The 26,378-nt window shown below is 41.7% G+C and overlaps 1 protein-coding gene and 1 long non-coding RNA gene across 6 annotated transcripts in view; one reads left to right on the top strand and one right to left on the bottom strand.

Moving 5' to 3' along the window:
* The window catches only part of MDFIC (MyoD family inhibitor domain containing), a 79,616-nt gene that overhangs the window by 11,465 nt on the left and 41,773 nt on the right, over window positions 1–26,378 (top strand). The window contains exon 2 of one of the 5 annotated variants that reach the window (XM_050936355.1): window positions 11,397–14,165. The exons of the other annotated variants lie outside the window; for them this stretch is intronic. Coding sequence (XP_050792312.1) covers window positions 12,624–13,463 — 840 coding nt within the window. The 5' untranslated portion in view covers window positions 11,397–12,623 and the 3' untranslated portion in view covers window positions 13,464–14,165. Of the gene's footprint in view, window positions 1–11,396; window positions 14,166–26,378 lie in introns of those variants that run through there. 5 annotated transcript variants of the gene reach the window in all.
* Window positions 14,797–15,696, bottom strand: LOC127042915 (uncharacterized). Its single transcript, XR_007772102.1, has 3 exons — window positions 15,626–15,696; window positions 15,414–15,569; window positions 14,797–15,257 (listed from the first exon to the last, which is right to left on the bottom strand). It is a non-coding gene; the product is annotated as an uncharacterized LOC127042915 (long non-coding RNA).

The raw sequence follows: 26,378 nt of genomic DNA, 5'->3' as shown, positions 1-26,378 counted from the left end.
TTATGTAGCAGACAAACTAGTTGCAGTGTGCAACTTTACTAGGTACTATCACCGTAGGTTTATCAAGCCACATGTTTAAGTGGCAGAGTAAACTAGGCTCAGCGCAGCTTTCTGTAAAGCTAGAGCTTCCATTCAGATACACTGAGCAACAGCATTCTACAAGTTTATAAGAAATTTCAAGTCCTAAAGTAGCACACTTGCAGAAAGGTCTTGCATAACAAAATGTAGCCTTGGCAGACCCAGAACTAAAAGAATGTTGTAAAACATATCTTAAAGCATGATTGGTAAGGGATTAACACTAGATAGCTTTTACAAGGTGCACCCCAGTCTATAATTTATTTTAAATAAAGAACGTAAGGCTATTTCCATTTTCTCTTATCAATCAGTGTTTATGCATTGCCCAATGTATCCTGAAAATTGGGGCTGAGGTCGTCATAATTCCGTCTTTCAGTGATGTAGCTAGGTCGACCTAAGTTTTAGGTGTAGACCTAAGTTTGAGGCCTTAGAAAAGCAGAGTAGCTGGTAACCATAACTGGAAAAAAGTTCTTTGGAAAAAGTGGATGTTAAAAGATTTTGGAAAGGAAGAAAGCGATGTTCTAAATGTAATGGCTACAGGCAAGAAGATGCAGAGTTGAGAGTGAGCAAAGAGAGAGATGGGTATAGTGGAGGAGATGAGAGTAGAATTGTGCACAGAAGGAGGGGTATGAGGATCCTTGTAGGTTAAGAGAAGTAGTTTGAATTTTATGTGGGATTAGAAAAGAGGTTGGGGAGGAAGGCATAGAGTTCTGGGAAAGTAAAATCACTTGGTAGCAATATTTTAGATGGACTGAACTGCAGTGGAGAGAGAATGGTATAGCAGAAGGTTGCAGTAGTCAAGATATAAAAACTAGTGCATGAATTCTGTTCTTGGCAGTTGGATTGGAGACAGAAGGATGATTTTTTTTTTCTAGATATGGTATAGTAAGAAGCAGCAGGAATTAGCAAGTGCGTGGAAGTAAGGAGTCTAAAATGACACCATGATTGAAAGCCTGAGTAATGGGAGGGATCATCTCATCATTGATGAGACTGGAATAGGATAAACATCCACCAAAATATTTATTAGGATTTTCAAAAGGGGTTTGGCATTGGCCTAATTGCTCCCATTGAAGTCAATATCAGTTTTACCATTGACTTCAGTGACAGCAGAGTTAGGTCAGTGTTGAACACCTCTAAAACTCCCATCCTTTCTATTTGAGTTTCATATAGCGGTAAAGTGCTGCCTTATGATGAAGCATGTGTGAATAACTGTTGTGAGATAATGAATGCTCATTTTCTATTTCACCATTGTTTTTCTCCTTTAATTTTCTTAATGCAGAGCAAAGTGATCCTCCAAGAAAAAGTAGTAAAAATCATAATACTGAAGCAGATTTTCTCACTGTTCATCAGTTGTGGGCATGAGGAGAGACGTAGCTTTTACATCGCATGAACAGTATTTGACTCAATTACATACCGCAAGTGCTATTTGTAGAAGTTTTACACATTGGTCTTCTTGATAACTGAAGCTTGAATAACAGACCAAGTACAATAAAGAGAACCTTGTGTGTCTAAAACATTGTTTATCATCTGAATAATAAGCACTTCAGCTAAGCATAACAATGATTCAGCCAAGTATACTGTAGTATTCAAGTAAATTCAAGAAATATTGTATATAAAAATAAGTCTGGGACTAGAAGTAAACAGTGTTTTGGCATATGGTTATATTTTAAATAAGAAAATTTACATTATACTGCCTAGTCAAATGATTAGCTTTTTGTGTTTTAATTTAATTTTAAACAAAGGACACATTGTAATTTTTGTTCAAGAGTCTTGCCATCTATTTACCACTGTCCTAATGATTCAGTTTCTCTTTTTCCATATGGATTGTTTTGTCCACCCACACAGTTGATACGTGTCTCCTTTTGTAATAAGAACCTTTTAGTTTTCATATTATAAATGTTTCCATCTGTTAATTTTCCAAGTTTTTCTTTTTTACAGATGTTTGTTATCCTGCTGTATGTAACTAAATTCATCCGTCAGTTTTACTGATCCACATATAGTACAATAGATTCGAATTTTAGGGACTCTGTGTAACGAGTTCACTATTTTTATCATTGTTCATTTGCATTTGTAAATTCACGTTACCTGGCAGAATTAATAAACTGAACAGAAGAATGGCCATACTAGGTCAGACCAAAGGTCCATCCAGCACGGTATCCTGTCTATTGACAGTGACCAATGCCAAGTGCCCCAGAGGGAGTGAACCTAACAGGTAATGATCAAGTGATCTCTCTTCTGCCATACATCGCCACCCTCTGACAAACAGAGGCTAGGGACACCATTCCTTACCCATCCTGGCTAATAGCCATTAATGGACTTAACCTCCATGAATTTATTTAATTCTCTTTTAAACCCTGTTATAGTCCTAGCCTTCGCCACTTCCTCAGGCAAGAAGTTCCACAGGTTGACTGTGCGCTGTGTGAACAAGAACTTCCTTTTATTTGTTTTAAACCTGCTGCCCATTAATTTAATTTGGTGGCCCCTATTTCTTATATTATAGAAACAAGTAAATATCTTTTCCTTATTCAATTTCTCCGCACCACTCATGATTTTTATACACCTCTATCGTATCCCCCCTTAGTCTCCTCTTTTCCAAGCCTCTTTAATCTCTCCTCATATGGGACCCGTTCCAGACCCCTAATCATTTTAGTTGCCCTTCTCTGTACCTTTTCTAATGCCAGTATATCTCTTTTGAGATGAGGAGACCACATCTGTATGCAATATTCAAGATGTGGGCATACCATGGATTTATATAAGGGCAATAAGACATTCTCTGTCTTATTCTCTATCCCTTTTTGAATGATTCCTAACATCCTGTTTGCTTTTTTAACTGCCGCTGCACGTGTGGCCGTCTTCAGAGAACTATCCACGATGACTCCAAGATCTCTTTCCTGAGTAGTTGTAGCTAAATTAGCCCCCATCATATTATATGTATAGTTGAAATATCTCATCCACTCACTGTCTCATACAAATCCCTTCACATCCCTTAGCTTGCAGCCCGTTCCCCAAACCAGCTGCCTAACTGGTTTTGCTGCACCTTTACATGCTTGGACTCCCACACATCCCTCTGTGACCGCCCCCCCCACCCCAGAATCCTCAAACCCAAGTCTCAGAAACCAGTAATGAACACAATCATACTACCCCTGACAAGTGGCCTACCCCCAGCATGCATCTTTCTCCCAGTTGATGATCATTCAGGGCGTAGTGTAGGCATACTTACAAAATGAACTATATTGTGGAAAGCAGTGACTCTTAAAAGGACCTGGATGTCATGATGGATAATCAGGTGACCATGAGTTCCCACTGCACTGCTGTGGCCAAAAGGGTTATTGCAATCCTTGGATTCATGAGTGGGAGAATCTTAGGTAGGAGTTGGGAGGTCCTATTACATCTGTATTTGGCAGTACTTGCATACTGTGTCCAGTTTTGGTGTCCACACAAGGTTATGTTAATAAATTAGAGAGGGTTCAGGGGAAAGCCATGAGAAAGATTAAAGGATTGGAAAATATGCCTTATAGTGAGAAACTCCAGGGGCTCAATCTATATATCTTAACAAAGATAATGTTAAGGGTGATGTGATCACAGTTTATAAATACCTACATGGGAAATAGAAATTTGGTAATGGAGGGCTCTTCAAGCTGGCAGATGAAGGTATAATAAGATCCAGTGGATGAAAATTGAAGCTAGACAAATTCACATTAGAAGAAAGGCATATATTTTTTATGAGTGAGAGTAATTAACCATAGGAACAGTTTACCAAAGGTTGTGGTGGATTCTCAATCACTGGAAATTTTTAAATCAAGCTTGGATGCTTTCCTTAAAGATATGCTGTAGTTCCAACAGGAATCAATTCAGTGAAGTTTTATGGCCTGTGTAGTACAGGATGTCAAACTAGATGATCACAGTGGTCACTTCTGGCTACATAATCTATTAACACTTATGTGTGAAGTTAGCTATCTAACACTGAAAGGTTATGAAATGTATGCTGTGACATACTTTTTTTCTTTCTTTAGTTTCTTCAGTTTCATTCTCACTGGAAGAGAATAATACAAATTAATCTAACTGGTAATCATTAGAGGCAGTGAGAGATTAGTGTGAATTCTTTAATTGCCTGGAGGAAGGAAGGAGCCCAACCTTGTTTGTTTGTTTTTGCATTCCATACTGCCAATAGTGTGCTAGGTACTGCCCATGTGTGCAGGAGGCCAAAGGGTCCGGTCCAAAGAGCTTGCAGAAGAAGCTCAATGTCTCTGTGAAGACAAACATACAAACAGTAGCGGGAAGGAAAGCATCCAAGCATGAGTGGTCTGGAAGAGAGTATCAGCCCACCATTTCTGTTGTGAGTGCATTTTTTGCACGCACATGTTGTGTGTTCTCACAAGTATGTGGTGCTTATCAAGTAGTTAGTCACCCAATAGTTAGTATTTGCATCTGCAACACATTGCCCAGTAGGTCAAAACATAGCTATAGTTCTTCTAGTACAATTAGCTAGGCAGATATCAGAATGTTTGAACCTAGCCTCAGAACCTGGAAGAACCATTGTCTTGTTCTGAGGCAGGCCAAGGACTCCGTATTACCATATTGCAACCCTCTCACACCAAGTGTTTGGTTTTGAGGCCCTTCTCTGGACTTCATCCTTCAGATGGTAATCTCCTGTAATCAGCCTGCTCCAGCCTTCAATTTGGTAGCTGTGTATGGCTCCTGTTGTAAGACAATTCTCTCTGCACTAGCAGCAACTAAAGTTTTTGATCAGCCAGGATTTTATAGCTTTCAAAAATCCCAGAAACTATTATAAACCTTTTTCCTTCCACAGAGAATCACCCTCGGCCTTCTTATTTCAGGATTCTGCAAGCATTCAGGATACTATTCCTCTAATGAAGCTGTTCTAAAGCCAGCCTCTTACCGGGTTTGCCTTCTTCCTTAGCTGTGAGTTTAAATACCAGCAAATAGCTCTTTCCCCCCTCATCCTAGTACAGTCAGGCATCCTGTATGGAGACTCTACTTCTGCTGCAAGCCTTCTTTGATACGTGGGGGAAGGGTGCCTGATGGAACATGAGAGCTCTGGAAACAGAAATTCCGCTATCCAGGTATGCAGAAAATAGCCTGGGCCAGGCAGGAAAAAAGACACCTTCACAAGCACTCTCGCCCCTTCACATCCACCCCATAGCTGTATATGCTGAGCCCATTAATCCCATTCTGTCCTTGCCTGTTGCTGTGCACCACACCTTTCAAAGGCTCTGTATGTTTTTTCCCCTGTTAAGCTGAAATTAAAGAAGGTGCTTAAGTTTAACCGCATTTGCTTTAACTAGTGTCTGTGGAAAAGGCTATGATGCAACACCACTCCTTGTAGCAGTGCTTCTCTCCCCCAGTTGGAGATGGGGTGTACATTCTTTTACCGATCCCAAACTACAGTGGCTTCTGCAGTTTAATACTTGAACTATACTGGCACAGAAAACGTCCTTTTTTTATAGTCAAAACAACATTCAAAAGGATTAAGTAGGTAGATTTTAGACACAAGTCTTACAGAAAGTGAAAAGTCATCATTAATGTATGTTTTATGTAGGAAAAAGAATGTGTGTGTGTGATGGGGGGAGAGTTTCAGTGACTTGAGCGCTATTTACTTGTGAGGATTTAATATCCGTTCTCGTTCTGAAGAAGGACCTTAGCTTTGTGATATTTAAGAAAACAAAAATCATCTCCCATAGATTCAAATTGTCATGAATAATTGATTAATAATAATCCAATTCTGAGAATTAAATAGCCTAAAATATGCCCATGTTTTACAGATAGAAAGGTCATTGCTATCCATCATTTCTCTGCTTCAATTGCCTCTTTCTCCTCTACTAAACAGCATCCTGCATAAGGGTTCTTCTCTTGGGAAAGGGATACTTCATCCATCTCTGGGGGGATAAACTACCATTTACATTGTGCCCACTATCTTAATTAAAGAAAAGGAGGTAAAGAAGGTGCTGTGATTATATTACTGTAGGAGATTTATGATCTTCTCTGTTACTCAAGTGTACACAGATTTTATTTTCTACAGTTAATGAAAACAACTGCTATAGGAAAAGGTCTGTTTTGGTATTTGCAGTATTTTTGTTTTTTGGTAAGTTATTTTTATAGCTTGTTATAGTATCTGATTTTAGAATGATCCCTTCTGCTTGATTTCAGTCCAAGGATGAATTTTTCATAGAAATCGTATAGTGTATTAAACTGTCTTAAAGTTATGAGAATGAAAAATTTTTTCTGTTTAAAAAAATGTCTTAGTGCTTGAAGTAACTCAAATGGCTGTTTTCAAACTTCAGAGTTGGCAAAGCCTCTATGATGGCTAGTTACTTTGTAAGTCTAAAATGCTTTAAAAATTCGATTAATAGAAATGAATGAAAATAGCATACTAATCCTAAATAGGCCATCCTCATCCTTTAAAGACGTAATTGCATAATATTCCAAATGGGATAAATGCAGTGCACAAGCACACATGTGACCAGAAGCGTGTCTAAATAAACAGCGCAGCTTTGTTTGTTTCGATGCCCTGACATTCAAACAAAGGCATCTAGGATATGATCTTGAATGTTTGATCCTCTTCGAGACGTTTAACACATTTTCAGAGGAAGTGTGTCCAGACAATAGATTTAGTAGTTGTGTCTAGGAGCACCTTTATGTGTAGCCACATTTTGGGACACCTAAGCAATTTCTCCTTCAGCCAGATCACCCTAACCTCTCACCCATCTACTATATGCCTCCTTTACTAACTTCTGCTTTTCCCTCTAATATGCTTCCTTTTTCTCAACTCTCAGATCTCCTCCAGTATATACTGACTGGCCTAATGCCATGTGTATTTTAACTTGTTCTTCCTAGCCGGTTGTTTAATTCCTTATCTGAAACTAAATCTAGTATATTGTTTATTCAAGTGAACTATTACAGTGAAGTGGAGAAAAGAGTTTGGCACCCAAAAGGCTGATAACCTACCAAATATTAAGATTGCTCACAAAGTGCATACAGTGATTTCAAAAGTATTTCAAAATGTTGAGCATAAGCTAATCCTTTCAGCACTAAATAAGGATAAATAATGTGACCTGTTGTGACAGTTTTCAGCCAGTAGGTACCAAAACATTAATTTTGATTATTTAACTTATTTTAAAAAGACAACACAGGACAAGTTATGCATCTTGTACTATGTACAGTTATTCTGATAAGCTTGGTCTTAGATTGTATGCTAGTTGTGGGAATTCTAATCTTGAATGAGAAGTTTAAGGGCTTAGTCAGTTTGGGGCAGGTCACTGCATTATGTGCTGCTTGTATTCTAGAGTGGGTTCTTAACTGGTCCTTTCTATAGCACTTGAGTTTAGTCCTGATTCAGGTGCATCAAGCCTAGAGGAGGAGAATTTAGAAGATTTGAATACATGTGCAGTTGCTGTAAACTGGTAAATGCAAGTGAGAAATCTGTAAGCCATTACTAGCAGTACACAGACAGAATAACAATCTTGACTATTCCTAATATGCTCATCACAGTTCTGAGGTAGCACAACCAATCGAATCATGTTATATTTCTCCATAATGGATACTATTCACCACTACTCCCTGATGATTGAGCTCTGATTGTTTAGATTCTCTCCCCCATCCCCCATTCTTCTAATGAGAAATGTGGATGAGTTGGTCTTTCCTACTGGGAGGAGTGCTTTTGCAAAAAGGTAGGATTTAGATTGTCCCTGGAAAGGGTCCATTTGGGGATCATTCTTATTTTTTGCTGTCAGATATTCCAAGGTCCCTCAGCTGAGCATGTTCTGCTCCTTACTCGGTAAGACAGAATCTGAGATAACCAGGCCCTTATCAGTCAAGGTCCTTGAAGGTTAGAACCAGGACTTTGAACTGAACCTGATATTAGAAGCTTAGGTGTCCCAGTGATGTGCACTTTGTAGCCTTTTTTGCTTAAAAAAAAAAAGGGGGGGGGCCTGCTGCATTCTGTATAAATTGAAAATGTCTTGGTTTTTAATCCACAACCCCAGATAGAATGAGTTGCAGTGGTTTAACCACCATGGCTACTTTTTCATAGTGTGTAACATCCCGGGTGACTGAATGTGGAAGAAGGTGTTTTTTTGTTTTTTGCTATGGCCACTACTTGCATATGTAGCAGCAGTCATGATTCCAACAGGAACCTTAGATGCTGTGCTGGGTGATCACAGTGTTGATGCACGTATGTTACGTATACTAATGGCCAAGATTATTTGAGGTCTTTTGTTTCTGTATATTTGCATTCCCGCCTCAACAGCACTTTACTTGGTTACTAGGATGACAATCATAAATTCTGTATATAGTTTGTGATTTCCAGATAAATTTAAAGAAGCCATGTTTTGAATATAAAATAAATTCTAGCTACATTTCAGAATAGTGTCTGTTGTTGTTGATACCATGTCAGATAAACTTAATCCAAAACTGTTATATGCTGAATTGGTTTTAAAAATAGTTCACTATAATTGTTATTACTTCTCTTAATTAGAAAATATCATGTATATTTGTGTTGTGCTTTTAAAGTGAAAGAGGAATAAGTGTGACCAAATTCAGTGTGAAATATTATGGAGTCCCTGAGTAAGTGTGGCTTCACCCTGCTATTTTCAGTAATACTGGTTTCAGTTAGCCATATTTAGCATTGCAACAACAAATTACATACAGTACAAAAACATGATCATACATGGTTTGTACTTCTTTAGAATACATTTTTGCCAACCCCTTCACCCCCGCAACCCCGTCCCCCCCATGAACGTGAACCATTGCAGAAATGGTTAGCATTTCTCATTTTAATTTCTATGTATTTTTGGTGTGTTTTATAGCACAACTTGGTGTAGGCTGCATGGCTGAAGAGTATTAATGCGTCTTCCATATAATATGTGTGTGCATGCATGTACATGTAGGTTACATATCACAGTGAATTTTCTCTATCACTTAAATCAGCCTCTATACAGATGACTGGCAGATAGCTAAATGTAATGCCAATTTTTTTTTTAAAAAGCCTCCAAAGGCGATTCTAGCAATTATAGCCTGGCAAGCCAACTTCACTACCAGGCAAATTGGTTGAAACTATAGTAAAGAACAGGATTATTAGACATGTAGATGAACATGATATGTTGGACAAGAGGAAATAATGCCTCACCAATCTATTAGAATTATTTGAGTTGACTCAACAAGCACATGAACAATGATGATCCAGTTTTATAGTGTACTTGGATTTTCAGAAAGCGTCTGACAAAGTCTCTTAAACAGAGGGAGCAGTCATGGGATAAGAGGGATCATGGATTAGTAACTGGTTAAAACATAGAAAACAAAGGTTAGGAATAAATGGTCATTTTTTTAGAATGGGGAGAGATAAATTTTGGGGTTTCCCCAGGACCTGTGTTGGGACCAGTGCTGTTCAGCATATTCATAAATGATCTGCAAAAGGGGGTAAATAGTGAGGTGGCAGAGATCGCAGCCGATACAGAATTTCTTATGAAATCCAAAGCTGATTGCGAAGAGTAAAAAAAGGATCTCAGAAAACTGGGTGACTACGCAACAAAATAGCAGATGAAAGTAAGTGTTGATAAATGCAAAGTAATGCACTCTGGAAAACATAATCTCAACTATACATACAAAATGATGGGATCTAAACTAGCTGTTGCTATTCAAGAATGAGACCTTGGAGTCATTGTGAACAGTTCTCTGAAAAATCAGCTTTTTAGACTCTTGCTGAACATTGAGTAAACAGTGCTAGGAACCATTACGTAAGAGAGTGATATTTTCTGTCTTATTATATGTCACTATGTAAATCTGAGATATGCCCATACCTTGAATACTGCATGCAGTTCTGGTTGCCCCATCTCAAAAAAGATATATTTGAATTGGAAAAGGTACAATGAAAGGCAACAAATGTTATTAGTGGTATGGAACAGCTTCCATGTGAGGAGAGATTAAAATGAGTGGGACTGTTCAGCTCAGAAAAGAGTCAACTAAAGGGTGATATGATAGAGGTCTATACAATCACGATGGCATGGAGTGAGAAACTGGGTCACCCAATGAAGTTAGTAGGCAGCAAGCTTAAAACATATATAAGGAAGTACTGCTTCATACAACACACACAGTCAACCTGTGGAACTCATTGCCAAGGGATTTTGCAAAGGTCAAAAGTATAACTGGGGTCGAAAAAGAATTAGATTAGTCCCTGAAGAGTAGATCCCCCCAAAGGCTATTAGCCAACCCCATGCTCTGTGTGTCCCTAAACCTCTGACTGCCAGAAGGTAGGACTGGATGATCAGGAGATGGATCACTCGATAATTGCCCTATTCTGTTCATTCCCATGAAGCATATCACACCATCTGCTAGGCAGCATTCTGAGCTAAATGGACCATTGGTCTGACCTCGTATGTCCAATCTTATGTTCTTAATTCTTAAAATGAGAGAGCCAGAATAGTAGTTTACTCCCTAGTCTTTTATAAACACTTCTGTGTTTGTGACCTGTCCTGAGTGACAAACTAGCAATCGTCTAAGGGGACTTAGGTACCCAATTCCCACTGCAAGTCAATGAGTGATTATGTGAAGCTGAATTCTAACTGTCCAGAGGACAGAAGGATCTCTGAACATTATTAATTTATTTGCATTCTGGTAGTCCCTGCAGTGTGTGAGGCACTGCCTACTTAATAATACTGGTCACCCCAATTTCAAGGGTGACATCAACAATCAGTTTGTACTAATGGGGCTTTGCACGGCTCAGTAAACCAATTTGGGAAGAACAACATTTGCTGGACTGACCACAGAACCATTTGGTTGCCAGGGTTAATTGAGTTGCACGTTGTTTCCATGCCTGGCCCTATGCTTCTAGCTGCACCAAGTGGTTCTCCTCAACATTGTGGACACTCACACAGTGTGGTGCCATCTGATGTGGTCAGATGCCAGTTTATCAACGGTCGAATCAGAAATATTCATCTTGTGCAGATTTTGACTAAGTATCTTTGAAGTGTTTCATCTGCTCTTCATAGTTACGGTTGCTGGAGCATAATTCAGAATGTAAAATTTGTTTTGCTAGATGATTCTCAGGCATACAAATTACATGACTATTTCATCTGAGTTGGGTGCAAATCAAATGAGCCTCAGTACCAACCAAACTATCTTTTGCCAAGACTTCCCTGTTGGACAGCTGGTCCTACCATTTGATGCCCAGCAGTCATCATAAGTGTTGTAAATGGAAACTGTCAAAATTTTTAATGTGCCATTAATAACAGATCCATGTTTCATCCCGTAGAGCAGTGTCATTAGGACAACAGCATTATACGTTAAGATTTTTGTCTTTTTTACAGAGATTCCATGTTGCTTTCTGATTCAGTGACAAAGGAAACCATATTGCGGCACTGGCTTTCTGTATTTGTGTATCCACTTTGTGATTGATCGTCATATCAATGATTAACATGCTGCTGAGATTACTAAACTGTCTGACGACTTGGAGCATGGTACCTTCCAGACTTGTATGTGGATCTTGACAAGGTCGTTGAGGAGCTGGCTAGTACATAGTTTTTATTTGAGTGATGGTAAGGCCAGAGTTCTGAGCTGCCACAGCAAAGCAGCTTGTAAGGTCTTGTAGTGCTGCTTCAGAATGTGCTACGAAGTCAGTTATTGGGGTAGAGTAGTTTCTGGATCAATGCTTCTCTCACCTTGGTATTCACATGTAGACGATAGAGATTAAAGAGTTTGCCAGTGTGAAAGTAGATAAAGACTCCATTTGAAGAGTCTTGGAGAGTTCCTCTAGCATTACAGTGAAGAATAAACCAAAAAACTAGGAGCAAGGATACATCCTTGCTTTGCCCCATTTGTGATTGGAAATGGGTTTGTTAGATCACTATCAACATTAACTCTTCTAAATGTGGCTTGTGACATTGCCAAATGATCATAAAATTTTATCTGGACATCCAGATTTAGAGAGCAGTTGCCAGAGGACTGTGTATTTGACCATATTGAAAGCTTTGGTTAGATCAAGAAACACAATGTGCAAAGGTTGATACTGTTTGAAAGATTTTTCCTGTAATTGTTGGATTATGCAAATCATGTCAATAGTACTACTGAACATGAAAGTTACACTGTGACTCAGATAGAATTTTATCGGTAATTTGGTCCAGGAGCTAGTTAAAGAGGATTCATGCAAGAATCTTACTCGCTATGGAGAGCAAGGAGATGCCATGATAGTTATCACAGTTGCTCTTTAAGCCTTTGCGCTTATAGATATGACAATGTTGGCATTTTTCAGTTGTCATGGTATGATTTCTTGAGGCTAGATATGTGTGAAGTTTGTCAATGTGAAGATTTCTTCCATGTTTGAAAACTTCAGCTGGAATGGCATTAGGAACAAATTTGCTGTTTTTCAATTGCTTGGACAGCCTTCAGCACCTCAGCTCATGGGGATGGATTGGCAAACGCATTAGATATGTGGAAAGAATAGTAAATATGGCAGGCAACCAGCTTGGCTTAACAGTGAAATCCTTGCTGATCTTAAACACAAAAAAGAAGCTTACAAGAAGTGGAAGCTTAGACAAATGACCAGGGAGGAATATGAAAATATTGCTCAGGCATGCAGGAGTGAAATCAGGAAGGCCAAATTACAGTTGGAGTTGCAGCTAACAAGAGATGTTAAGAGTAACAAGAAAGGTTTCTTCAAGTATATTAGCAACAAGAAGAAAGTCAAGGAAAGTGTGGGCCCTTTACTGAATGAGGGAGGCAACCTAGTGACAGAGGATGTGGAAAAAGCTAATTTACCCAATGCTTTTTTTGCCTCTGTCTTCACGAGCAAGGTCAGCTCCCAGACTGCTGCACTGGGCAGCAAAGCATGGAGAGGAGGTGACTCTCCCTCTGTGGAGAAAGAAGTGGTTCAGGACTATTTAGAAAAGCTGGACGAGCACAAGTCCATGGGGCCGGATGCGCTGCATCCGAGGGTGCTAAAGGAGTTGGTGGATGTGATTGCAAAGCCATTGGTCATTATCTTTGAAAACGTATGGCGATCAGGGAAGGTCCCGAATGACTGGAAAAAGGCTAATGTAGTGCCCATCTTTATAAAAGGGAAGGAGGAGGATCCAGGGAACTACAGGCCAGTCAGCCTCAGCTCAATGCCTGGAAAAATCATGGAGCAGGTCCTCAAGGAATCAATTCTGAAGCACTTAGAGGAGAAGAAAGTGATCAGGAACAGTCAGCATGGATTCACCAAGGGCAAGTCATGCCTGACTAACCCAGTTTCCTTCTATGAGGAGATAAGTGGCTCTGTGGATAAGGGGAAAGTAGTGGACGTGTTATTCCTTGACTTTAGCAAAGCTTTTGATATGGTCTCCCACAGTATTCTTGCCGGCAAGTTAAAGAAGTGTGGGCTGGATAAATGGACTTAAAGGTGGATAGAAAGCTGGCTAGATTGTCGGGTAGTGATCAATGGCTCCAGGTCTAGTTGGCAGCCGGTATCAAGTGGAGTGCCTGGTTATGTGTTCAGTCCTGGTTTTGTTCAATATCTTCATTAATGATCTAGAGGATGGTGTGGACTGCACCCTCAGCGAGTTTGCAGATGACACTAAACTGAGAGGAACTGGAGATACGCTGGAGAGTAGGGATAGGATACAAAGGGACCTAGACAAATTGGAGGATTGGGCCAAAAGAAATCTGATGAGATTCAACAAGGACAAGTGCAGAGTTCTGCACTTAGAACGGAAGAATCCCATTCACTCTTACAGATTAGGGACCGAATGGCTAGGCAGCAGTTCTGCAGAAAAGGGCCTAGAGGTTACAGCGGATGAGAAGCTGGATATGAGTCAACAGTGTGCCCTTGTTGCCAAGAAGGTTAACAGCATTTTGGGCTGTACAAGTAGGATCATTGCCAGCAGATCAAGGGACTTGATCATTCCCCTCTATTCGACATTGGTGAGGCCTCATCTGGAGTACTGTGTCCAGTTTTGGGCCCCCCCCCCTCCACTACAAGAAGGATGTGGAAAAATTGGAAAGAGTCCAGGGGAGGGCAACAAAAATGATTAGGGGTCTGGAGCACATGACTTATGAGGAGAGGCTGAGGGAACTGGGCTTATTTAGTCTGCAGAAGAGAAGCATGATACGTGCTTTCCACTACCTGAAAGGGGGTTCCAAAGAGAATGAATCTAGACTGTTCTCAGTGATAGCAGATGACAGAACAAGCAGTAATGGCCTCAAGTTGCAGTGGAGGAGATTTAGGCTGGATATTAGGAAAAACTTTTTCATTAGAAGGGTGGCGAAGCACTGGAATGGGTTACCTAGGGAGGTGGTGGAATCTCCTTCCTTAGAGGTTTATAAGGTCAGGCTTGACAAAACCCTGTCTGGGATGATTTAGTTGGTGTTGGTCCTGCTTTGAGCAGGGAGTTGCACTAGATGACCTCCTGAGGTCCCTTCCAACCCTGATATTCTATGATTCTATTAGTGGTATCAAGGCAGATTGAGTAGGGCTATATACAGCTTTGACTGCAAGCTCACACTGCAAGTCAATGAGTGATTATATTAATCTGTATTCTAACTGTCCAGAGGAAAGAAGGTCTCTGAACATTATTTATTTTGTATTCTGGTAGTGTCCGCAATATCTGATGCACTGCCTACACATGCAGGAAGACAAGGTGCCTACCCTGAAGAGCTTGCGATCTATGAAGACTGGATGTCCTCTGGTCTTCTAGGAAAGTCTGTGGGTGCCCAGGTCCCCTTTGTGTCTTTGACTACTCAGGCCTTGTCTACACCACAAAGTTGCAGCGCTGGTGAGGGAGTTATAGCGCTGCAACTTAGGAGGTGTACACATCTGCAGGGCATCACCAGCGCTGCAACTCCCTGTTTGCAGCGCTGGCCGTACACCCGTTGAAACTCGGGTGTAGAGGATCCAGCGCTGGTGATCCAGCGCTGGTCATCAGGTGTAAACACTCACCAGCGTTTTTCTTGACCTCCGTGGAATAAACAGGTATCCCAGCATACCAGAGGAAGCCTCTCTGGTAATCAAGCAGGTCTCCTTCCCCGCGGTTTGCAGGGGGGTTCGGGGAACGCGAGAGCAAACCGCGGGGAAGCAGGTCTCCTTCCCCGCGGTTTGCTCTCGCGTTCCCCTAACCTCCGTGCAAGCAGATCTCCTTCCCCGCGGTTTGCAGGGGGGTTCGGGGAACGCGACAGCACACCGCGGGGAAGGAGACCTGCTTGCACGGGGGTTCGGGGAACGCGACAGCACACCGCGGGGAGGGAGATCTGCTTGCACGGGGGTTCAAAAAACACCAGAGCAAACCGCTGGGAAGGAGACCTGCTTGCAGGGGGGGTCAAAAAACACCGGAGCAAACCGCAGGGAAGGAGACCTGCTTGCACGGGGGTTCGGGGAACACCGGAGCAAACCGCTGGGAAGGAGACCTACTTGCAGGGGGGTTCGGGGAACACCGGAGCAAACCGCTGGGAAGGAGACCTGCTTGCACGGGGGTTCGGGGAACGCGACAGCACACCGCGGGGAAGGAGACCTGCTTGGGGGGAGGGGTGTTCGGGGAACACTGGAGCAAACCGCGGGGAAGGAGACCTGCTTCCCCGCGGTTTGCTCTCGCGTTCCCCTAACCCCCCTTGAAGCCGCCCAACAGCGCTGCAGTGTGGCCACATCTACAGCCACTTGCAGCGCTGGTTGCTGTAAGTGTGAGCACTCTGCAGCGCTGGCCCTATACAGCTGTACTAATACAGCTGTAACAACCAGTGCTGCAAAATTGTAGATGTAGACATACGCTCAGTTATTATTGCTCATGTTCATTAAGGCTGTACTGGTGTGGTGTGTTTTTTGTGATTTCCAATTAAGATGCAGGTTGTCTTAGTTATATAAAACTAACTTTAGAAACAGCCTGCTTAGAGTAGCAAAATATGAGGTGTAGCCCAATGTTGATCACTATTTATGTGGATATATGTAGGCAAGTAGGAGCAGGCTGTTGTTTTTGTATTTTCAGATATCTACCGGACTTGAAATATCTATTTGTCTCAGACCATAGACAACTAATCTATTTGCTTGTAAAAGTGTGATGATGTCTGTAGTCATCTGCAGTGCAAGTAATACATTTAAAATAAAATCTGACTGTCATTAGAGATACACTCTCATATCAAATTTAGCTCAAACTTTAGCCTATTGTAAAAATAAACTTTTTTAAAGGCCAAGTCCCATAAAAATGCTTGCATAAAATAATAAAATCTAATAAATTAAAAAAAAACAAAAACAAATTACGATTCCTCTCCAGTGTTTGCAACCCAGACATTGCAGCACTGTGCTAATACATGAGAAGTCAAATGTAAAATTGATTGGAAACAGCCTATACTCAAAAGGGAAACTGACTATTCCATTTTAATTTTCTAAGGCAACTGAGTTACAAAAAGTATTCAACATAAATTGTGAAAAGTGAATTAGATATTAAAGGCTCTTTCAGGGTTAATAAGTGAATTTGCTTCAAAAAATATTAGTAGAGAATTTAGTTTTAAAGAATAATTCTTAACCTGTTAACGTATCTCTCTTTAAAATTAGTATCAATATAATTACTAAAAAAAATGAGAAGTTATTTTCACGTTCAGGAAAATATAGCCTTAAAAGGTGTTAAGACTATAATGAGATTTAAAAAAAAAATTAAAAAGCTATAATATTTGAATAGGGCTTTAACTCCAGCTTGCCTGTTAACCAACATTGGGACTACTTTTAACTCAGAATGTGCATTACTACAACAGAAAAATTTGAGCTGTTCTCCCTGACGTGTTACTCAACTTGCAAATATGTTAGATGTGGCATTCCACATAAGCTGCTAAATTACTCTCTGGGAGGACTGTATGTGGCAGTATTTCATTGTTTGCTTGATAATAGGCACTATACGTCAGGTTGCAAAACAGTCTAAACCAGGGGTCTCAAAGTCCCAGCCCGTGGGCCAGCTGCAGCCTGAGAACCTCTCCACTGTGCCTGCAGAGGAGAGATGCATGCAGACTTGCTGCCTGCAATGTTTGCTGCAGGCACCACCCCCTGCAGCTCCCATTGGCTGGGGGAGAGGGACAGAGATATCATCACTAGTTGCCAGGCAGCCATGGAGGAAGCATCATTAGTTGCTGGGCAGAGTCAGCCATGAGGCAGCATCACTTTTTTTCACAATGAATATAAACAAGTCAAAATACCGAACACAACTATCTGATGCACACCTTGCTGCAATCCTGAAGGTTTCAACTGCTCAGTCACTGAGGCCAAACATCAACAAACTGACAGAAATGAAGCATTGCCAGATGTCTGGCAAGTGAAGAATTGTATAAAGTTGTATGACAGTTTTATTATCTTTAAGAAATTTGGAAAAAAAATACAGTATAAACATTTTATTTTCTGAACACCATCTTCAGTGACATTATTGGTCTACTGGGAGGATTTGAGGACTGGCACTGGCCCTAAGGCCAACTGAGTTTGAGACCCTTAGTCTAAACTAAACTTTTTTGTTATCCCTTAATATTCTCCATTGGATCTTAAAAATGTCCATGCTTGGTCCCTGTGGAAGGGTGTATGTATGTGTGGGGGGTGTCTCTTCAGTGGGTGAGTGTTAATTTTTTAGGAAGTTAGAGTAAAATCTGAGTGATTTCTAAATTATTTGAGGCTGACAAAATACTTCCAATATTTAAAATAAATTATCATTTGTTCACAAAAATGACTCAGATTGGCTGACCTTCGAAATTTTCATTCATATGTTTCTGACCAAGTTTGGTAGGAGAGATAGGAATTGTCTAGATTTTGATACGTGACTGTAAAATCGCTTCTCAGTCTTGGTTAACATCATAATGGACTTTAGATATTGAAGATATAGCTAAAAAAATTTCTGGAACCTAATGATCTTTACCCAATTTGTAGCATACATGTATATTTTCTCTGCTCAGATTTTGCTGGGATAAGTTGCATAACATAGTTTTATATATGTCTATGAAAAATCCTTGACATAACCCACTAAAAATCCCTCTTCCCCCACCTTATTGGGAGCAAGAGAAGATAATGTGAGTGGAAAAAATTACAGATCCTACCAACTTTTTTACTGCATTCTGTCACCTGTAAATTCTAATCAATAAAATCCATGTTTTTCTAGTTGAACTATATAAAATAGCCTTAGGTCAAGCATGATTTGTCATTAAATACATTTTAAACCCAGAATGTGATGCGTGAAAATATTGTAAATATATAATGTATATTAGTAGTCTGAATTAATGGACAATGTTCATTTTGCTTGAATTTCCAAAGAACGTCGTTAGTGATAGTAGAGGATTTGGGGCCAGTTTGCTATGGATTGTGGGTCTGAATGGTAAGACTGAGTCTCTCATAGAAGTTTCATTATGTGTTAGATATACTGGATGGTGATGACAGGGGTGCAGGTTTTAGGCTTTATGAGTGATTCTAAAGTAGTCTTGTAGACCTGAGTTGCCCAGCATTGCAGTTTGTTTATCTACAGCCCTTATTATTGGTGCTCTGTTCCCTGATCCTCTGATAGATGGTCATAGAACAGATCAGACATGTTGAAAAGGTGGAGCTGTTGCTTGGACAGCCCTTCCAATAACATGGGCAAAGGTCCAATACAGTAGTCTGCTCTGCCTCATAAAATGCAGACCAGGAGTCAGAACTAAATTCTTGGTAATATAAAACAGCATTTGAATGTTTTGATTATACAGATAATTTTCTTTAAAAAGCATTTATGCAAATTTTGGAAGAAATAGGGGATAGGATACGGAGCATAAACAAGGTAGTTGCAGAATAATGGTTACCATAGTTGCAAGAGGGGGTGGAGGGGAGAGAGAGTTCTCTCCATAATTACAATCCTTCCATTTGCTATATGCCCAATCCCAGCCTTCCTCTACTTCCCACAGCTCACTTTATTTGGGTCCTCCAGCATTTTGAAACTGAAATAATACTCTATACCAATCACATTGCTTTAAAATGGTTTTTAAGCTTATTTATTTATTCATTTATTTATTTTTGGTAATATTCTGCCATTTAAAATTAATCAGATACATTTGTCATATGAAGAAATGGTATAGAAGCTATGCTACCAAATAGCTGTAAAAGCAGCAAAAAGAATCCTGTGGCACCTTATAGACTAACAGACGTTTTGGACGATGAGCTTTCATGGGTGAATACCCACTTCCTCAGATGCATGTAGTTGAAATTTTCCAGGGGCAGGTATATATATGCTAGCAAGCAAGCTAGAGATAACGAGGTCAGTTCAATCAGGGAGGATGAGACCCTGTTCTAGCAGTTGAGGTGTGAAAACCAAGGGAGGAGAAACTGGTTTTGTAGTTGGCAAGCCATGCACAGTCTTTGTTTAATCCTGAGCTGATGGTGTCAAATTTGCAGATGAACTGAAGCTCAGCAGTTTCACTTTGAAGTCTGGTCCTGAAGTTTTTTTGCTGCAGGATGGCCACCTTAAGGTCGGCTATAGTGTGGCCAGGGAGGTTGAAGTGTTCTCCTACAGATTTTTGTATATTGCCATTCCTGATATCTGATTTGTGTCCATTTATCCTTTTCCGCAGAGACTGTCCAGTTTGGCCGACGTACATAGCAGAGGGGCATTGCTGGCATATGATGGTGTATATTACATTGGTGGATGCACAACTTTTCAAATTTGATGGCAATAGTTATCTCCAGATCAGTGGCACCTCTATGGGCACCCACATGGCCCCACAATATGCCAATATTTTTATGGCTGACCTGGAACAACGCTTCCTCAGCTCTCGTCTACTCACGCCCCTTCTCTACCTACGCTACATTTATATCATCTTCATCATCTGGACCCATGGGAAGGAGACTCTGGAAAAATTCCACCACGGTTTCAACAGCTTCCACCCCACTATCAACCTCAGCGTGGACCAATCTACATGGGAGGTCCACTTCCTAGACACCACGGTGCAAATAAGTGATGGTCACATTAACACCACCCTATACCGAAAACCTACCAACCGCTATGCCTACCTTCATGCCTCCAGCTTCCATGCCAGGCACATCACAGGATCCATTGTCTACAGCCAAGCACTGAGGTACAACCGCATCTGTTCTAACCCCTCAGACAGAGACCAACACCTACAAAATCTCCACCAAGCATTCTCAAAACTACAATACCCGCACGAGGAAATAAGGAAACAGATCAACAGAGCCAGACGTGTACCCAGAAGCCTCCTACTGCAAGACAAACCCAAGAAAGAAACCAACAGGACTCCACTGGCCATCACATACAGTCCCCAGCTAAAACTCCTCCAACGCATCATCAGGGATCTACAACCCATCTTGGACAATGATCCCACACTTTCACAGGCCTTGGGTGGCAGGCCAGTCCTCGCCCACAGACAACCTGCCAACCTGAAACATATTCTCACCAGCAACTGCACACCGCACCATAGTAACTCTAGCTCAGGAACCAATCCATGCAACAGACCTCGATGCCAACTCTGCCCACATATCTACACCAGCGACACCATCACAGGACTTAAACAGATCAGCCACACCATCACCGGTTCATTCACCTGCACGTCCACCAATGTAATATACACCATTATATGCCAGCAATGCCCCTCTGCTATGTACATCGGCCAAACCGGACAGTCTCTACGGAAAAGGATAAATGGACACAAATCAGATATCAGGAATGGCAATATACAAAAACCTGTAGGAGAACACTTCAACCTCCCTGGCCACACTATAGCCGACCTTAAGGTGGCCACCCTGCAGCAAAAAAACTTCAGGACCAGACTTCAAAGAGAAACTGCTGAGCTTCAGTTCATCTCCAAATTTGACACCATCAGCTCAGGATTAAACAAAGATTGTGCATGGCTTGCCAATTACAAAACCAGTTTCTCCTCCCTTGGTTTTCACATCTCAACTACCAGAACAGTTCAATCTGGGAGGATGAGACCCTAACCTCGTTATCTCTAGCTTTCTTGAATATTGTGATGGGGCAAGGCCAGATGGCTACAGTAAAGTACTGAGGAACAGGTATGTTAGCCCCAGGCTAAACAAATCCCTAGTAGCATGGTAACCAAATGGCAGTTGCTCCAGGTTAATCAAGGCACCTGGGGCCAATTAAGATCTGTCTAGAAGGCAGTGGAGATAGCTACATTGATTAGAACACCTGCAGCCAATCAAGGCAGGCTAATCAGGGCACCTGGGTTTAAAAAGGAGCTCACTCCAGTCAGGTGGGGAGGAGCCAGAGGAGAGGAAGTGCGTGCGAGAGCTGGGAGCAAGAGGCGCAAGGAGCTGAGACTGAGAGGGTGTGCTACTGAAGGACTGAGGAATTATCAGACAATCAAGCATTATCAGACACTAGGAGGAAGGTCCTGTCGTGAGGATAAAGAAGGTGTTTGGAGGAGGCCATGGGGAAGTAGCCCAGGGAGTTGTAGCTGTCATGCAGCTGTTACAGGAGGCAATATAGACAGCTGCAATCCACAGGGCCCTGGGCTGGAACCCAGAGTAGAGGGCTGTCCCGGGTTCCCCCCAAACCTCGCAACTCCTGATCAGACACAGGAGGAGTTGACCCAGACTGTGGGTTCCATCAGAGGGGAAGATCACTGAGGTGAGCAAATCCTCCAATAAGCGCAGGACCCACCAAGGTAAAGGAGGAACTTTGTCACAATATATATACCTGCCCCTGGAAATTTCCACTACATGCATCTGATGAAGTGGGTATTCACCCACGAAAGCTCATGCTCCAAAACGTCTGTTAGTCTATAAGGTGCCACAGGATTCTTTGCTGCTTTTACAGATCCAGACTAACACGGCTTCCCCTCTGATACTTGATACCAAATAGCTGATGATTCGTAAATGCACAGTAAATTATTTTATAAAAATACCTTAACTAGCTGCTTGTGTTTAATCCTTTTCTATGAGTGCATTCTTCTTGCTCCCCCTTTATTTTACTCTCAACTTAGCCTTGTGGGTGTGCGCGCGCATGTGGATATAGATAATTTAAAATCACATATACATGACACACACACCGTACACACAGTCATCTCACTGATCTTTCTTAGTAGTTTGTTTCCTTTAGTCATGGTTAGCCATGGTTCCAGCACTGTTACGATTACTGCATCCAGTCTTTCGTCTTTCCCCTCATTTGCTAGCTTTTTTTTTTTTTCTTCAGTTTTTCTGGACACTTCTTTTTGTTTCCTCCCTACTATCTCCTGCTGGTCTCTCTCCGTTGATCACTGGAAAGTTTTTGTGCCTCCCTCTGCCTCTCTTCCTCATCCCCTTCTCTATTGTTGACGCCCTGCCCCTGCTCACTCCATCCCCCCTCCCTCCCTTGCACCTTTTCCCATCCTCCCTCACTTGTGCATTTTCACCAGACTGGGGTAGGGGATTGGGGTACAGGAAGGGGTGAGGACTCCAGCTGGGGGTATGGGCTGAGGGGTTCAGAGTATGGGAGGGGGCTCCGGGACTGGGACAGGGGGTTCAGGTGTGGACTCTGGGATGGGGCTGGAGATGAGGGTCTTGGGGTGCAGGAGGGGCTTCTGGCTGAGATGTGGGGCCAAGGAGTTTGGAGTGTGGGAGGAGCTCAGAGAGGGGGCGGGGGTTGGGGCACAGGAAGGGTTTGGGGGGCAGGCTCTGGGCGACACTGACCACAGGCAGCTCCTAGGAAGTGGCAACATGTCCTTCTGGCTCCTAGGTGGAGGAGCAGCCAGGGGGCTCTGTGTGCCACCCGCAGCCTGCTGGTGCTGCCCCTGCAGCTTGTTTGGCCACGATTCTTGGAGCTGGTGCTTAGGGTGGTGCCTGTGGGCAGGGGCAGTGCGCGGAGCCCCCCGGCCGCCCTTCCACCTAGGAACCAGAGGGACATGCCAGCTATTTCCCGGGAACCCTGTGAAGCCGGACATGGAGACTGCCTGACCAGTTGTGGCTAACTGGACTTTTAGCAGTCTGGTCAGCTGTACTGACTGGAGCTATTAGGGTCCCTTTTCGACTGGGCATTCCGGTCGAAAACCAGATGCCTGGCATCCCTACCCAGAATCAGGTGATCAATTACGTGAGAATTTCAATTTTCATTTAGAAAAAAAATTTCTAGTCCTCCATGGTTGCTGAGAAAACTTGAAAACATGAACCCTAAAGGCTCAAAACCGAGACAATAAGGGAAAAAAAATCTATTTTTTAAATCCACTGTTTTTTATGCCAGTCTTGTAATTTTGTGGGGGATGGGACTGACTCTTTTTTTTTTTTTTTTTATGCTTGGGGTTTGTAATACTGCAGAGTATAGCAAATGGCAACAGTTCTTGGTCCACAGAAAAGTCACAGTTGAAATTAGTATAACACTGACTAAATACTGGGTGGAGGCCAATTGGTGTTGGAAAATTTAATACAGCAGGAGCAGAATGCATGCCTGGGGGAACTTGGAAGCAAAAGATTTTGGTAATTATTTCTAAGGAGTTGTTCTAGTACTAAGATTATTCATTCTGTTTATAATCAGGGCCCTGTGCACGCCACAGCATAGTGGGACCAGATATTGTGGCAATAGCTCTGAAATTCTGCAGCAGCATTACGTTATTCTCTTGCTATAGAATAACCTTCATTCCCATCCCTCAATCCCCATGAAAATATGCCCAGCGGTAGTTTACAATTTAAAATGTTCATTGATGTAAATTCTGTTTATGATGATGATGATTTTCAAGAATGGGTGATTAATTATGGTCCCCAGGCAGTTGGCTCCACTCCCCAGGGGTTGGCTCCCTTTATGTTGTCCAGGCAGCCCAGCTTAGAACTTCATTGTCCTCATGTGTGCCAGGGTAGGAGGGAAACGGTAGCAGACTTCAACTGCTTAATTCCCCAGCTCGCAGGCCTCAACTGCTGCACTGTTCTCCTAAGTTGCCAGACGCCATTTGTGTCTCCCTCTCCTTGGCTGGTAGCTGGACTCCCGTTGTTGCTCCTTGACCCTCTTCTGCCTACTTCTGTGGTTCAGTGCAGGGAGTATGCATTATAATCCTATTAACTTCTTCTGTGGGGAAATCTGCTGAGCAAGAGGCAGTTTAGGTAGGTCATGGCATAAGAAAGAGGCAGAAAACAAAATGTCGAATGTCTGGCTTCAGCAAAATTAATTCTGTCATCTTGGAAAAATGCCAAATTATGCAGCTGCAGAATTGTGAAGTCCAGGAGGCTCTGAGTGAGGTGAATGGAGCAAGTCACACCTTTGATAGCTGTAGATTCAGGCTCTCTGCAGATTCAGGTTGTGACACTACATCTGTTTACATTTGGTTCATATTTTTGAGGTTTTCTCTGCAAACGTTAAGGACTAGAAACTCAATCCTTTGTTAAAAAAACAAAAGCTGAAATTATGCAGTACAATTCTCTGGCAAAATCCATGGCCACAGAACACATGGAGTCCTGGTTATAAGAATCTATCTAGAAAGGAGAGGAGGGAGGGTTTAGGAGAGGAGATACTGGAGAGCATGTGTGAAGGTTTAGTGAATGAGGCTAAAGAAGAGAGAGATTGGTGGGGAAGCAACAATAATAGTGAGTTGGAAGGAGAAGAGGTTGAAGGAGTAGAAATTTAAGATAGGGTGTGCTTCTGGGCCTGAAATGGAATAGATGTTGGGATGGGGGGATAGAGTGAATAAAAGAGCAAATAAATGAGAATAGGAGTTCATACATCCCACTAACTCTGTCTAGCCAGCATGGAGTGGTGAGAGAAGGCATTAAAGGGGGAAATTGAAAATGGAGCTCATGGGATAGACAGAAGAGAGGACAGTGAACAATGGTGAAAGAAAGAAGAGCAGGGACAGATGCATGGATATGGAAAAGCAGATGGAAGTGAAAATTCAAGCGAGACCTGCAGAAGGTTGTTGTAGGAAAAGTGAAGGTAAAAGATACTTGTTAGCAAAGACATGGTAGAAAACAAAGGTTGGTAAAATGACAGGATTCCAGCGGCAAAGGGAGATGACATGGGGCAGTATGGTAGAATCAGAGGACTGGCTACTATGAAATAGCTTAATGCAAAATAAAGGATGGTGGAATTAATTAAAACTGGCTTGACAAGGCAGCAGTGTAAACGAAATAGCAGAGTATATGAACCTTGAGTGCTGCAGATGAGAAAGTGGCAAGAAGCTGGAGCTCTGTCCCTCTGGCAGTAGTTGCAGTACAGGGCTGTGGGCTTTTATAATTGGGGCCAAGAAGTGCAAAGAGGAGGGCTGAGATGTCTGGTGCAGCTGCTTAGTCCTTTGGAGACAATGGGAAGGAGGGCACCAGATTTGAATTATTAAATAGGAGCCTGATTGAGCAACTATTATTGGTGATGATCAGAGTGTTTTTGTGGAGATTGTGGGGGCTTTTATAACCTCTGTAGGGAGGAAGGCTGTCTGCATGGGAGGCAGCTGCTTTCTCTGCTGTGGGTAGAGGGGTCTGCACTGGAGCTTGGTCCTGGTAGGTAAGTCAGAGGCAGTGTTTTTAACTGTCTTTTTAGCTCCAGAACTGGACAGGTACAGAAAAAGGAGTTTGACTAGAGAGTTTAGCACTTCAACTTAAAACAGTGTTCCTTGGCTGTGAAATCTTACAGCTGAGTTATAAAATCCTGTAAGCAAGGGTTTTGTAATGGAAATTCTGACATGCTTACCACAGTATCACAAATAATGCTACTATAATAAAGGTTTCACTAATGTGTCTGCACTTTGTGTTAAGAGAATAATCACTGTTGAAGAGAAGAAAACCAGATGTTTTTTGAAAATGGGAAAGAGTTCGTACAAATCTTACAGCTTCTGCCTTCTAAACACACTCCAGCTGAGGTATTTTTCAGAAAAAGATCCATGTTACAAGAAGCCCTTGAATGAGAATCATTCAAAAGCTGAACATTAGCAGATTTCAAACATTAGCTAGGAATATTTTTAAACATGAGGTCCACTAAATAAGCTGAAGCAGGGCCAAATTAGTTTTACAAATTAATGGAAAAATCTTCAATTTATAATGACAATAAACTCTCATTTTTATTGCTAAATGCTTTTTATAATGTTATAATAAGACTACTGTAGTCTGTTAGTACGTTAAAGATAAAAAAACAGTATTCTGCTGCCACTCAGTTAATTCCACAAGATAAAGACATGTGAGTGCTACTGGCCTCAGCTGTATTGAAAATGTGTGAGCATAATGATTTCATAGAGATTTATATCTTGTTCCATGAACTGCAAGGAGGATCAGAATTTTAACTCGCTGGAAAAAAAAAGTTGTATTGGTAATTTCATCCCATTACGGCAGTCTGCCCTACCTCCTCAGTGAATGTTCTATTACTCATCTTGTCCTGTGAATTTGTATTTTTGTTTCTCTCCAGTTCTTGTGC

This window comes from Gopherus flavomarginatus, chromosome 1 (assembly GCF_025201925.1).
Source record: "Gopherus flavomarginatus isolate rGopFla2 chromosome 1, rGopFla2.mat.asm, whole genome shotgun sequence".
Classification (NCBI taxonomy): Eukaryota; Metazoa; Chordata; order Testudines; family Testudinidae; genus Gopherus; species Gopherus flavomarginatus.
This window is presented reverse-complemented; position numbering and strand designations above follow the sequence as displayed.